This window comes from Silurus aristotelis (assembly GCF_946808225.1).
Source record: "Silurus aristotelis genome assembly, chromosome: 5".
NCBI classification, from domain to species: domain Eukaryota; kingdom Metazoa; phylum Chordata; class Actinopteri; order Siluriformes; family Siluridae; genus Silurus; species Silurus aristotelis.
In genome coordinates this window covers 21,452,925-21,468,177 of record NC_139578.1, presented here as the reverse complement: position 1 = coordinate 21,468,177, position 15,253 = coordinate 21,452,925, and the positions used below count along the sequence as shown (strand labels likewise).

At 37.8% G+C, this 15,253-nt stretch overlaps 1 protein-coding gene across 3 annotated transcripts; it reads left to right on the top strand.

The window, feature by feature from the left end:
* Window positions 1-975: 975 nt before the first annotated feature.
* Window positions 976-13,732, top strand: gc2 (guanylyl cyclase 2). Of its 3 annotated transcripts, none has more exons than XM_083543137.1 (20): window positions 976-1,571; window positions 2,291-3,142; window positions 3,247-3,551; window positions 4,904-5,258; window positions 5,374-5,458; window positions 5,609-5,705; window positions 5,783-5,908; window positions 5,995-6,075; window positions 7,270-7,446; window positions 7,598-7,754; window positions 7,931-8,080; window positions 8,216-8,364; window positions 8,792-8,955; window positions 9,074-9,266; window positions 10,328-10,502; window positions 10,686-10,784; window positions 10,878-10,972; window positions 12,125-12,210; window positions 12,296-12,384; window positions 13,117-13,215. In XM_083543137.1, the coding sequence occupies exons 2-19, from the start codon at window positions 2,380-2,382 to the stop codon at window positions 12,381-12,383; spliced, it is 3,345 nt and encodes a 1,114-aa protein (XP_083399263.1). In that variant the 5' UTR covers window positions 976-1,571; window positions 2,291-2,379; the 3' UTR covers window position 12,384; window positions 13,117-13,215. The 3 variants fall into 3 exon arrangements, with proteins under 3 accessions (XP_083399263.1, XP_083399264.1, XP_083399262.1); XM_083543136.1 differs by lacking the exon at window positions 12,296-12,384 and having other exon boundaries at window positions 1,318-1,342; window positions 1,500-1,571; window positions 13,117-13,732; XM_083543138.1 differs by lacking the exons at window positions 5,783-5,908; window positions 12,296-12,384 and having other exon boundaries at window positions 13,117-13,732.
* The last annotated feature ends 1,521 nt before the right edge of the window (window positions 13,733-15,253 follow it).

Genomic DNA, 15,253 nt, shown 5'->3' with positions numbered 1-15,253 from the left:
GATCTGAAAACACACTGTACTAACATTAATTTTTTATCAAGTCCAGCTGTTCGAACACTTTGATCTTAAGTTCACCTTCTGCCATGAAATGCTACATAAATCACCTAAAAGACAAAATATTTCAACTCCACAACATCATGTTCAGATGATGATTGTTTACATTTTGTTACTTACAAGGTACACTCCTGTGCTCAGTTCTGTTTTACACACTGCACTGTGTAATATACAGTAGGTTTACTGGTGGTGATATTTTGTGTTTTGTGTATTTGTCCTACACTGTCTTGTGTTGTCTTGCACTATTTGCACCAGGTTGCACTTAGTAGTCCTTACTAGTCAGGAATTGGAAGGAAAACACATGGCTAGTCATAGCCTAATGTAAAATGCTGAGTTAGTCAGATGGATCAATACATAGTCTATTTTATAAAAAGAGCAGGCTTAATCTATGACTGAAAACAATTTTACATGACAATATCACCATATTAGTGTCACTCACAATAATTGTAAACATTTGCTTGTGAGAACCTGAATGTTGACTGAATATTGAGTGATTAGTTAATTAATCATTAATTAAAAACAAAAATAATAACAAAATCATAATAATAACTATTATTTTTATTATTATTTTTATCATCATCATCATCATCATCATCATTATTGTACATTTACAGATAATCATGAGTAGTCACCTACTGAAAGGTTTTACCAGATTGCTTTTACAGTGGTACACCAAGTGATCTGCCAAACATTGTTTGCGTACCTGCTCTATCCATATTCCACAGCTAATAGGTCTGTGTGCCCCTGCCTGCCTCCTCAAGCTTTATAAGGACATTGCGTTTGCAGGCACTCATGCTAGTAGGCCATCTGGTTCTGCCTTAAGTTGGTGATTTCACATGCTCCACAGGGAATACACTTTACATGTTTCCAACACAACTGCAATAATAGATACTAATAGGATCATCTAGTTTATCTGGAGGATCAACTCAACTGCAAGACCATTCCAATGCAAGACCACTTGCTAAATTAAGCCACTTGATAATATATACTGATAATAGCATAAAACATAACACTTTCTTTGTTATTAAAGTGTTTTGACACATAACATTGTCTCACTTAATGTCCTTTAAATAAACAGTAAAATGTTATCTTGGCTATTTAGAGGATAATGGCATTGCAAACTTTAAAATAGAGTGAATTAGGGAGTACTCTGCAGTAAATAAAAACAGAAAGAAAGGAAGAAAGAATCAGTTGGCTTAAAATTGGATTTATATAATCTTCAGGTCATTCAGTTGAGGTCGGTTATGGCGTCACTTCAGGAAGAGGAGACTTGAAGAGGATTAGAAATGTAACCTAATGCTGGCTGGAGCCCCATTAAGGCCTCTGCAGCACCAATGGCTTTCATTTTCATGCATTTTTCATATTAAGATTCATAATGAAAGTAAAACTGTACCAAAAGAGCTTCTCTTGGATTTTAATTCATGTGAAATATTGGTCTCCTGCAGGATTATGCTTCATGGTTGAGGACAATTCACTACGCAAATGATCATGCAAATTTGCTTTATCAAATAGAATTGGTAAGTAAACACCAATTTAGATATATGCTAACGTATGCAAATGAATGAATTGATAATGGCACAAAAGTAATCTATGGTAAATGAATTGCAGTGGGCAAAATGGGAAATTTTATTTAGTAACCTTCAAACTTTGAAAATGGTGATTGGGTATGTAGATTTATATCTAGTATACCTAGATGCATCTCGTAGAAAACAAAACCCTCAGCAATATCTGTCACATATTTTAAAATAACTTTGTAACAGAATGATCAGGTTTAATGTGCCTGTATTTTTTGCTGAAGAGGGATTAGAATCAACACCACACACATAATTACATAATCCTTCTGTTGTTTTATGGATGTATTGTTAGTTCTATAAGCAATGATGAAGATACCAGACATATCTTAATGTGCTTTGACAGTTTCCAATCACGAGCACTCTAATGATATGCTTCAGAAATATATATAAAAAAAGTAATTAAATTCTTAAATAGATTTATACTTTAATGTCTCAGATCATTATCTAGTTATAGGACATAGTGTACACTTAAAAGGATTGTGCTGATCCAACTCTTACCCTTAATCACTCTATTACTTACCACGACATGGATCTGGATAAGTTTTATAACAGCACATGTATAGGTAACAGTTATATGTAGTTGATTTTCTCAGGAAATGAACTACGTATGTATAACTATTTTCTCCCACAAAAAACACCTCTTCGATTTTCTTTTGGCACAGAACTATGGATAGGCTCCAACTATGACATCTCTAATGTGACACCTAATGGGCTTCAGAGCACACCAACCTTCCTGAGCCGTAGCCCTGAGATGCGACGGCAGCTCTGTGCCTTCTATAATTTTCCACCAGAATGGGCCAGCCGAGGACTCCAGACCAGGGATCAATGTTCATTTTATCCACATCACTATGGCCATCTCTCCTCCTGTTTTTCTTGGCACTTCTGGGCCTCTGTAATCCTGTTGTGCCTCCTTTATCCTGTGTCTAGTGCTGCTGCTATCTTTCGAGTAGGGGTTGTTGGGCCATGGTCCTGTGACCTACTCTTAGCCAAAGCTTATCCCAGTGCAGCAGCACGGCTAGCTGTAAGTCGTATCAACCAGGACCCATTCCTCTATTCTGGGGTCACTTTTGATTATGTCATCCTGGATGAGGATTGTGAGACATCACAGGCTCTCTCCCGCTTCCTTAACTACTATGTGCAGGCCTCTGCCTTTGTTGGGCCGATCAACCCAGGTTACTGTGACACAGCATCCTTGCTGGGGAAAAGCTGGAACAAAGCCATGTTTTCCTGGTCATGTATCGATCATGACCTTGATGCCAGACACAGCCACCCCACATTGGTCCGCACTATGCCCATGCCCACGCATGTTTTGCTGCATCTCATGCGGCACTTCCGCTGGGCTCATGTGGGTATTGTTTCCTCTAGTGATGACATCTGGGTAGAGACCGCAATTAGGGTTGCCAATACTTTGCGCAGCCATGGTATGCCTGTTGGTATAGTGGCATCTGTTGGAAAGGACATGGCCAGTATGCGAAAAACTCTATCAAAGGTCAAGAGAGTGCAAAACCTTCGCTGTGAGTTACTGGTAGAAATTTACAGTAGTATAAATATTTTAGTTTTCCCCTTTTCTTGCCAGATGTCTATCATTCATTTTATCTTACTTTCTCTCCCATTCTAGTGGTGGTCCTCTGTATGCACTCAGTCTTAATAGGGGGTAAAGATCAGCAAATACTTCTTGAGATGGCCAATGATATGCAGATGACAGATGGCTCCATGGTATTTGTGCCCTATGACACTCTCCTGTACAGCTTGCCCTATCAGAACCTTTCTCAATATATCCTTCCAAACAACAGCAAGCTGCAGCACGCTTATGATGCTGTGCTTACAATCACTGTGGAGTCTCCAGAACGGCACTCGTTTTATCAAGCTTACATTGAGGCACAGACGGGTGGAGAGCTTCCCAAGAACATTAAACCCCACCAGGTGAGAGGACGGTGAGAATGGGTTGAAAAAGTCACTTAAGCTGGGGAAGTTCTTGAAGTATTTATGTTTATATTTATATATAGATAAAGATAGTGTTTCAGCATTGGTTGATTTCCTCGTGTCTGTCATTCAGCATAAATATAGAAGTAGATTTTATTTGTAATCCGTTTTTAAGTAGAATTTATGTACACTGAACTAAATGTTAAGGACAAATAGTAGCATAATAAGAATAGCCTTAAAGGGCATATCATAAAATACTGCTTTAGTTGGTGGCTAGCGTTGATAATCAAAGGGGTGTTGAGCGGTCTCAACCAAATCTGATAGTGGCATGGATGCCCTATAAACATTTGTCAAATAGTAGGTAGGTGAAGAGTTGAGTGGGAGAAGTTATGCTAATGGCCTTGTGGATGCAGTGCTTATGGTAAGAAATTTTTTAATTGAAAAGAGAGACTGCAAAGATTTTCTTAACTCACATTCATCACAGTGACAATATTACACAGATAGCTCTGGAAACTATATTGATTACCTGTACAAAGTGGTACTGATTGACGTGGTTTGCTCTCTTTATCCTTATCATGCTGTGATTACACTACTGGTGGAATTGAGAGTTCAGGTGAAGTTATTCATTGACTTGCTCATCAGGGGTAAATACATGTCACTTACCTTAACTCTTCAATTCTGTGAAGATGCTTTGAGACAATGTCTGTTGTGAAAAGTGCTATCAAAATAAACTTGACTTCACTTTACTTGACTTTATACCAGGGAATTGGAAAAGCATTCAAAAGTGTCTAACAGATTTCTAAAGACAATAACCATCTATTTTGGTTTATCAGCATTACCAAATGTAACTTTGCCCCTCTGTGTTTCGGAAACCCCCTTCCTTTCTGTATGTTTACTAGCCATGCTGATGAATCTCATTACTGAGGATATGGAGTTGTTTGGTTTGATTGGTTATCTTTAACTGGTGATATACTGCTCTTTATGTGTTTGATGACCAGTTGATTAAAGCTCTATACAATGACGGTTGTGCTGGTAGTCACTGGGGAATGAGGAAAATGATTTCTTTGGCACATTTATGATGGTGTTCAAAAACAACTGCCTGGTTCAAGGAGAAGAATGTACTTATTGTAGTCATTTTTTTTACCTGATGAAGATAAAAATGTGTTTACAATACAATGTACAATTGTAATCCAGACATATCAGAGAAAATTGCCTTGCTCAAGAGTAAACAATATTTCTCTGCCAGCCCTAACCACTGCACTACTATTGCCTGTGTGGTTTAAATCTTTGGGTGTTGCAAAACATGTCTCAGATTATTTTATAATGCTCATAATATTTTTTTTATCCTACAGGTGTCCCCACTGTTTGGTACCATTTATTCTTCCATCCTGTTCATGGCCCATGCCATGCAGAGTTTAAGAGCGTCAGGACAGATGATGTTTGGTGATAATCTGGCCCAGCATGCACGGAATCTGACCTTCAAGGGCTTCAGTCACCCTATTCGCACAAGCCATTCAGGCTTGGGTGTACTGGATTATTTGGTGCTGGACACAGATGGTTTATCCTGGGAACTGAAGCCTTGCTACCGTATAGAGATGGAGTCAGACAAGGTACACTTTCTTGGCCATTCGATTCACTTTCCACAATCAGGGCCTCCTAAGACTGACTCCCGGTGCTGGTTCACACAAGGAATCATCTGTAGTGGAGGTAAGTGGGCTCAAACGACCAAACACACATACATGCGCACACACACACACAGACATGCTGGTACCTAGATCCATGACTTTGGCTTGGACGAAAATTTCTTCCCATCTTTCAACAGGTGTGGATCCTTTACATCTGATTATTTTCTTCTTCTGTGTTTTTCTACTAATCTTCGCTTTTGTTGCTTCTGTTTACTTTATAAGGTAAACTCATATAGTAATTTAGTTGTTTCTTGTTTTATCTACAGTGTAGCCTAAAGTAATAGAAGTTTTTTTAATGTGAGTTGATTTACAATTAATGCAGATTTTTTGCTGAATCGTCATTGACGTGTTTCATATTGTTATGTCTCCCAGACGAAGACTCAATCAGATTCAGTTAGTCCGAGGCCCAAACAAAATCCTACTAACCTTGGCTGATATCACCTTTATCAACCCATCGCTGAGTAACAAGGTAAATGTTCCAGGTTTTTATCCAGACACAAAAGAAAAAGATTTACACTAATGACTGACATACCTTCTCAAATCCAGAAAATGAGTTTGGAAGAAAGCAAGACTAGCGATACCAGAAAAAGCATCTCAGAACGCAGCCACACCTCTCCTTTCTCTAGTCAATCTCCAGCCACCTATGAGAATTCAAACGTTGCCATTTTTGAGGTATACCATACTCAGGGGTTTCAGAAAACTAAAACAGAAGATTGAAGCTTTTAAAAACTCCTATTTATTAACCCCATCTTTTGCAGGGAGATTGGGCTTGGCTGAAAAGACTTCCTCATGGAAGCTTTCCAAGAATCAACCCAAGTACCACTGATGTGTTTGAACTGGTGAGTCACTGCCAGATTTTTCCATTTCTGAACACTTAAAGTGGGAGAAAAGTGAGTCGACTGTAAATCAGTGAGGACAGTAAATGCCTTTTGTTTGTCAATTAGATACATCTGCACGTTTGACCCTGTCGCTGATTCATCACTGTTCCTTGGACCACTTTTAATAGATACTGACCACTGAAGAACAAGAATACCCCACAAGAGCTGCAGTTTTGGAGATGCTCTGACCCCATCATCTAGCCATCACAATTTGGCCCTTACAAAACTCATTTAAATCCATATGCTTGCCCATTTTTCCTGCTTATAACACATAAACTTTAAGGACAAAATGTTCACTTGCTGCCTAATACATCCCTCCCACTAACAGGTGCAATGATGAAGAAATAATCAGTTATTCACTTTACCGGTCATAACGTAATAATATCATAATGTCATAATGTTATGCCTGATCGTTGTTTATTATTTGTTACTTAGCTTACTTCTATCCTTTGGTTCAAACACATGAATGTGAATGATATGTATACCTTAAATGGCCACTGGATGGACTCTGGATCATCACAATCCTATGTATTAACTTAGCTAAATATATATCTCATTACATAAACATCACCCATATACAGTATAATATTCCATTCAAAAAGGATGGACATTAATTTGAAGTCGTCCCGGCAACCACTACGCATTGCTGTAAAGCATCCTACACTGTCCAAGGAAGACTTTTCACTAAATCTAGAGTGGGATTGTGACCAATCAGCCTTATTGATGATAGACACTGATGTCGAAAGAAAAGGCCTGGCATACAGATTGTGTTAAAATAAATCAAAAAGGTGTTCAATGAGCTTCTGTACAGCAGACAAGATTCTCTGAAGGTCACTTGAGTTCCTCCACACATGCCTTGGCAAACCATATCGTATGGATCATACTTCGTGCAAAGAACCACTGTCATGGTGAAATAGGTTTGGGCCCCATACCCTCACTGAAGGGAAATTAATGTGAATGTGCAGATATACATTTTATATAATTTCCAACTTTGCATTAGCAATGTTGTGCAAATAGTTTGAAACATAACCTTAGAAGATGCTTGTTAGTTTTTGAAACCCTTTTTGAACCTCTTTTAACATGCCTTATCTCATTTCCATCTTCTTGGCATGTTAAGTGATTAATTTAGCATTTTAATTCTATCTTCACATGCAGATGAAAGACATGAGGCATGAGAACGTTAACCCTTTCATGGGCTTCTTTCACGACTGTGGCGTCTTTGCCATAGTGACTGAATACTGTTCACGTGGCAGTCTGGAAGATCTGCTGCATAACGACGATGTTAAACTGGACTGGATGTTTAAATCTTCCCTCTTGCTGGACCTCATTAAGGTATTACTCTTTATCAGACATGAATTAAGTAATGTTTAGGAGAAAGACCACAAGCTCAAAGAACTTTATTTGATGTAAAAAAGAAAAAAAAGAATTTGTGTATTTACATTATTTCAATATATTTTTGTGTGTAAATGTTCTTGGCATACAGGGAATGAAATATCTCCATCACAGGAATGTGTGTCATGGAAGGCTGAAGTCGAGAAATTGTGTGGTTGATGGCCGCTTTGTGCTCAAAGTGACTGACTATGGCTACAATGAAGTGTTGGAGTCCCAGAGGTTCCCATATGTAGAGCCACAACCTGAGGGTGAGTGGGTGTGTACATAGTGAACTCATTTATCTGCTAATCTTAAGGATGCAGATACTGGTTCTCTATGCTATCCATACAATTCCCTGCTTCTTGCCTGGACTTGTTCGTGCTTCTGTATATACCACTCTGTGATTTGTTTTCTTTGGATGTGATGACTTCTGGACAATACACAGAGCTGCTGTGGACAGCCCCTGAGATTTTGAGAAGTTCCTTTCCAGGGCTGAAAGGCAGTCTGGCAGGAGATATATACAGCTTCTCCATTATCATGCAGGAAGTGGTGGTAAAAGGGCCACCTTTTTGCATGTTAGAGCAATCTGCTCAGGGTATGTTACCTCCTCTTGCAATCTGCAAGCTAATGTTTAATACATTATAATTCTTAATTAATTAAATAAGACTAGTGTCCTTGATTCTGTTGGGTTCTCAATTCCTTATATTACACTTCTTTGTGCTCACAACAGAAATTGTTCAGAAGGTGAAGAAGCCTCCACCATTGTGCAGACCCACTGTTTCTCCAGACCACGCTCCTCTTGAATGCATCCAGCTAATAAAGCAGTGTTGGAATGAGCAGCCTGAGAGGAGACCAACATTTGATGAGATTTTTGATCAGGTGGCCCACCTTTTCACATTGACTCTTTTCTGAAAGAGGGTGGAGCTGAATAAGTTTAATATTTAGTTTTCATTTACCTGAGAAGATACAGGTGCCATCCACATGTATTTGGATATTTTTGACAGTTTTTTTTTTTTTTTTTTTTACCTCATTGTATTACATTTGAAATGTATATCTATAGAGAGTATACTGATTTTTAGATTATTTTAAATGATGCCAATAAAAGAGCAGACACATTCGATATTTTGTGAGACTATAAGAATATAAGACATCATATATGTTGTAATACACTATATGAAAAACTTTTACAAGAGCAACTTTAACTAGATTAAATATCACAATATATACAATTAACATTTTCAATACAGTGTACTGATTTTTTTATTATTCGCCAGAACTTCTAACCACTCTCTCCCCCTTACCTCAGTTCAAGAACATAAATAAAGGAAAGAAGACTAACATAATAGACTCCATGTTGAGGATGCTAGAGCAATACTCTTCTAACCTGGAGGAACTGATCAGGGAAAGGACAGAGGAACTGGAGATTGAAAAACAGAAGACTGAGAAACTGCTCACACAGATGTTGCCACCGTGAGTAGAATAAATAAAACATACTACTACTGTACACAACTGCTAGACTCCTCATATCCCACCCCAACAATCTCATATTCTTATTGTCTGTTCTCTTCTTGTTGTACCTCTGCTCCAGGTCAGTGGCTGAGGTTTTGAAGCTGGGAAGCACAGTGAAACCAGAATATTTTGACAGCGTCACTGTCTACTTCAGTGACATTGTTGGCTTTACCACAATTTCAGCCAACAGCGAGCCAATTGATGTGGTGGACCTCCTTAACGACCTCTATACACTCTTTGATGCAATCATCAGCAACCATGATGTATATAAGGTATCATAATTTTTGGCTAGAGAGAGATGCTATTATGCACAATGGTTATACACTGTATATAAAAACACTACCTGTCTAAGTGTATTCTTACACCATAGTGGAAAAACCCTGCCACAATCCTATTTACACCTTTTCTTTAAAAGGCTAATTACTTACTTATGGCTGGTTCTGATTATATAAATTGGTGCATTTTGTGTTGCCCTATTTGCCTTAAAACTACTTATTTTTGTCAAAATAAATAGTCATTTTAACCTGGATAAGCACCAGGGGAGAATAGGATCACTTCCTATAGGTGTGCACACAAACTAAAATATTCCAACATAGTCATAAAGTAACATATGGCACAGTATTTGTAATAAATATTGCTAAATAACACTAATATTTTCTTGAACGTTCTCTTTTTTCTTCCAATTGTTCTTGGTGAAAACAGACATGCCTCTCACACAAATTCACCTGCTTCAACATCAATTCAACATCGGACAACCTGAGCTTATGGAAAGGAGTATTTTTAGGAACAGTTCAGCCCCCTTAAATCTGAAATATAAAAAACACCTTCTTGATTAGAATTAGTGAACCATTGGTTCATTTTAGACTTGTCCATAAGTGAATGAATTTGTAGGCGCAATGTAACAATGCTTTAATGATGCTTTAACAATGCTTTAATGTTAAGGGACACAGGACCAAAAACTAACCATTGTACAGATGGGTAGATTTTACAAAGTTTATTTGAGCTTACTGAAGTACGTGGTACAAAGTCATCCCATATCTTGATCTAGGGCTCAGCTACTAGAAAAAAAGGTGTCTAAGTGGTTACAGTGAATGGATTGTTTCAACACTAGCAGTAAATGTTAATGTACTAGCGATATGTCACAGGTTATGCACTATTCAAGGTTCTAGATTGTCTTCAGTGCATTAGCATTAAGTGTTTGCACAAAATAACTGATTTCCTTTTCAAACCTCATATATCTTGATTGTATATTTACTGATTACACCCTCTTACCCTGTATTTGATTTGTATTAATATGACAGAGGATTTTATAACCCATAACTCTGACATCCAGGTTGAGACAATAGGTGATGCTTACATGGTGGCATCAGGTTTGCCTGTGCCTAATGGGAACCGCCATGCAGCTGAGATTTCCAATATGGCTTTGGATATCCTCAGTGCTGTGGGGACATTTAAAATGAGACACATGCCAGAAGTACCTGTCCGAATCCGAATAGGACTTCACACAGGTCAGACAACTTTTGCTCTTTTTTTTTTTTTATGAAATATGCAGCTGCAAGTAAATGTATATATTTTTTATACCCACACATATTATATATAAGGTGAATATAAAATGTACCACTGGTCATTTTGATCATTGTGAAAATACATAACAGTTGGTTGTGTATGTCCTTGTGTATGTCCTTGTGTAGGTCCTTGTGTAGCTGGTGTTGTTGGCTTGACTATGCCCAGGTACTGTTTGTTTGGAGACACAGTCAACACGGCATCTAGAATGGAGTCTACAGGGATGCGTGAGTTCAAAGATATCTAAATCATTAGATTTTTTTGAGGTTCTTTCTTTAGGTTTCGACCCCGTACTGAACATGATTTCCTGTTTTCTACAGCATATCGGATTCATGTTCATTCCAGCACCGTTAAAATCCTGATGTCATTGAAGGCAGGATATAAAGTTCAATTGAGAGGCAGGATTGAACTTAAGGTAAAACCCAAGACACTTTGATCAGAGATTTGGTAATAGAAACATTTATTTAGCTGCAGTGAATGACTTTCTTGTTTATAAAGACAATTGCATTCCATGGCCATTAATTATATTGTGGCAGCACCTACAATTGCAACCTCATAACAATATGGTACAGTACAAGTTTGTTCCTGAGCTCCAGCTACCGTCTGTGCAATGTTGTCATTTAGTTTCCTTCAGGTCCTGTGGTTGCCTGACCAGTCACAAAAAACATGCAGCAGGCCGATTGCCAATACTAAATTGGTCCCTAGAGTAAATGATTTTGTGAATTTTTTTCTTTTTGTGAGTGTTTTTTCAGATGCACAACCAAAATCTGTTCCCACCTTAAGCTCAGTGTTCCCTAAAATAAAAGATAGATGAAGTGGTTACTGAAGATAAATAACACAACTATTCCTATTAAAGAAGCAATAAATGTATACCAGTCACATTATTAGGAACTGTATTCTTGCTAATTGTTCATGCGCCATCATTGCAGTGAAACAGGTCATGAGCTTCATTTACTGTTCAGATAAGATTTCAAATGTAATTTCAGTGATTTTTTTTTGACTGTGTCCTGTTTGGTGGTGCCAGACAGGCTCGTCTGAGAATTTCAGAAACAAAGAAACATTTTCTAGAGATTGCACAGTACAATGCACTCTAAATATTACAAATGGTTAAAAATGCGGATTAACATATTGATAAGAGGTCAAAGGAGAATGGGCAGACTCTTTTGAACTGAAATGAAAATCTATACACAAATAAATAGTTTTTAATTTAATTAAATGTTATTTATGTAACACTGTCAACAATGGGCATTTTTAATTTTCCACAGGAAAGCATTTTAGAATGCACAAAGACTTCCTTAGAATTCCATATTGACTTCCCCTTTTATCAGCCACAAGGCTAACTGTGCACTAGAACATTGAGGGAATCTAATTGCCAACTAATTGTATTTATTGATTTATAATTATTTATTATGTTATTTCTTGTCATTATAATGTATTTTTTTATTATTAGTTTGTTCATTTAGTATGGGTCCTCATTGGTGTATGTGGCTGGCAATCTTACTTCTCTGTTCCTTTGCAAATAATTAATTACTTTTACACTGATGCTCTAATCTTCTCTATTCCACAGGACAAAGTTACAGAAGAAACCTACTGGCTAATTGGGAAAGAAAGCTTCACCAAACCACTACCTGTCCCACCTGAACTAAAGTCAGGGTAAGACTGGGCCAGCCCATGGCCTGTGACCTGGCAGTGTGTCTGTGTGTCTTTCTTGTTCATCCTTTTCAAATATATTTTGCAGGCAAATGGCACATGGCTTGCAGATGGAGGAAATAGCTGCATACAAGAGGCGGAAAGCGGAGAAAGAGCTTGCAAAGAAGAATAACTGAGGTAATGTTATGCATGGAGAATGTATAACATTACTGAATGTGGTGTCTGGGATGGGAGACACGGGACACAATTAGCACATCTGTGCCATTATATTTGAACTACATTCTCCAACTATGAATTAACTCAGTTCTTCTACTTTCAAGTTATGTTTCTCAAGCTGTAATCTGCCAGTTAATATATTTTGTGTGTGTATCTGTGTGTACTGAATACCTTACAAAGCTGATCGATACAGAAGCTGGCGCTGAAACTCCTTCAAGGATAATAATGAAGATCTTCCCCACCTCAGTACAAAGACTGCAATTGACGTGAAAGAAATCTTCATAAAACACTGATGCGATGTGATCATTTGGTAGATTTTAACCCCTCTGTTTTTGGCACTCGAAGATGCATGATTTGTGCAGTCAAATATAGCAGTTCTATTTGCTCTCTTCTTTCAGATGGCATTGCACGCTTCTGGTATGGATAGCTGTGAATGTTGCCGGCTTTAGAAAACCGGATGCCTGGCTATGTTTGGCATGCAGATGTGTCTATTTGTGTTGTCTGTTATGTTCTATATCTTCCTAGGGTTCCATATATAAATGACTGAATGTAAGGCCTAAATTATATAAACACATTAATGCTTAATGATCGAGCTAATGTGTGTGTTAACACATGTAAAACTAATGAGTGTGTTTAACAAAGTGTTTATGTGATTAGGCTGATGTACACTCTTTATTCTGTGATGTTTTTCAGGCCTGAAAATAAGGATTTCAAGTTGATGCTTCAAAAGGCGGTCAGGAAGATCTCTGCCGTGCGCCAGGTGGCCCAGGTTTCTCTGGCTGATGAAGGCAACATCATGATACACCATCACTGACAACCCTCCACCTGTCTTATTTTGACTCGTGTGCTCGAGACAAAAACTCCATGCAGTTAATAAATGATACCAGGAAGTCCTTTTTTTTACATTTCAGCCTTCTTTTTGTCCTCAACGTGTTTTGAGCTCTGGGTATATACCACAGCCTGTTGTTGGGTTGGTGCGTCTCTAAAATCAGAACTTCTGCTTTATTATTAATGAATCCTGTTCGAGTCTAAAATGACGTTAGTGATTTCGGGACTGAATGAATTTTAATGCATTTTTAAACAAGCTACACATACCTACTAGGAAGTCAAGTGCTGAATGGAATATTCCAGCACTGGCTTTCCATCTCGGACCCCATCCGGAGAGATTACAGGCCAATTCTGAATTTGAAGAACTTTTGTGACGTGAGCCAAAGGCACATGAGGAAATAAAATGATCCGCTGGGAATCATTGCTCAGCAAGAGGAGGATTGGATCAGCAGGAGAGAGATAGACAGAGACATCGACAAAGAGACAGTGACCGGTGTTCTCTCCATTTGCATACAAATTTCAAACTCTGGTTTCTATCATCTATATAGAAAAGAACGTCCTTATCCACCTGAAGGGAAACTTACAAATCAGATCCTCTTTATCTTGGCCAGACACCATAAACCTTGATGGAATAATTAGAGCTTAATGAACTACACATAGTGTCCATATCTAAACGGATATACTGGCATGGTGTTAGAATAAACTATAGAACTATGGCTGAAATTTTGTTTGGACAGACATATCTTAAAAAACAGGTATGTTTAGCATGGACTCCCATGGATGTCACAAACCTTTTAGCAATTTTATTAACTTCAACTGTACTGTGCCAGTAATGCAAACCTGTTAAATGTACAGTATCTGTTTTTTTGTTTGTTTGTTTTTTGTTTTTGCTGTGATATTACATTATTTTACAGAATCTCAAGTATTATTACTGGAGACAAAATCTCTATATTGCAATGGAGTCAATGAACTATTCCAAATGATTTTAAAATAAAACTCGCATGTAACACTGAATTTGTATTTCATAAGACACTTACTAACTCCTCAGGATCATTTTCAATCCTCCAGTGTTTAATCCAAGCCATACTATGCAGATAACCAGGTGCATGAGATATGGATTGCAACTTATCGCTGTTGGAATAGGTAAACACTGATTTAGACTACATATTCCATCCACAAGTAAAAAAAAAAAAGTCAGCTTGTCAAATGAATGAAACAGTAAGTGTCCAATCAATCTGTTTTTTTTACGTCAACAAGAGTGTATTTAATTTAAGGCAATAATCCTGACTGTTAACCACACTTACAAGGAAACAATGCCGTTTTGTGGTCAGAGGTGTAAACACAGCAGATGGTGACCTAGATGTTGTGTGGATTAGGCCAAGTGGCTCTTTATAAGAAGTACACAGAGCGACAAGGTCACTCTTAAACAGATTACACAATACTAAAGCCTCTTGTTTATAATGCTTGTAGATTATAAAGTACTCCTGAACATGTTTCTGTTAAAATGTGAGCAATATCAGGGTTGCTTCTCAGAAACAGTGATGTTAGATTTTCAGCTTTAATGAGGAGATATGTTTACAAATAGTTTTAACAAGTCAGGATGAAAGAGTTTTTTTTTTTTCAATTTTCTTTGACATTTTGGTCGCCACAGCAGATTATCCGTCTTCATACCCCCCTGTCCTCTACATCTGCCTCTTTCAAACCAACTACCTGCATGTCTTCTCTCACCACATCCATAAACCTCCTACTTGGTCTGCCTCTTTTTCTTCATCCTGGTGGCTCCATCCTCAGCATTCTCCTACCAATGTACCCCATGACCCCTTCTCTGCACATGTCCAAACCATCTCTCTCACTTTGTCCCCAAAACGTCCTACATTCCTACATTCCTGCACTGAGCACAAATAAAACATGAGTTGACAAACAACAGAAAATTATTTCTAACAATAAAAGAATGATGGCTGAAATCTTTCTACAGTAACATAACATGGTTTCCAAGCTGATA

Bases quoted from the DNA above. Each gene is read 5' to 3' on its own strand.
- gc2 (XM_083543136.1), top strand. From the start codon at position 2,380: ATGCGACGGCAGCTCTGTGCCTTCTATAATTTTCCACCAGAATGGGCC. The intron at 5,706-5,782 runs GTAAATGTTCCA...TCTCAAATCCAG, and splicing joins ACCCATCGCTGAGTAACAAG to AAAATGAGTTTGGAAGAAAG. The intron at 8,081-8,215 runs GTATGTTACCTC...TGCTCACAACAG, and splicing joins GTTAGAGCAATCTGCTCAGG to AAATTGTTCAGAAGGTGAAG.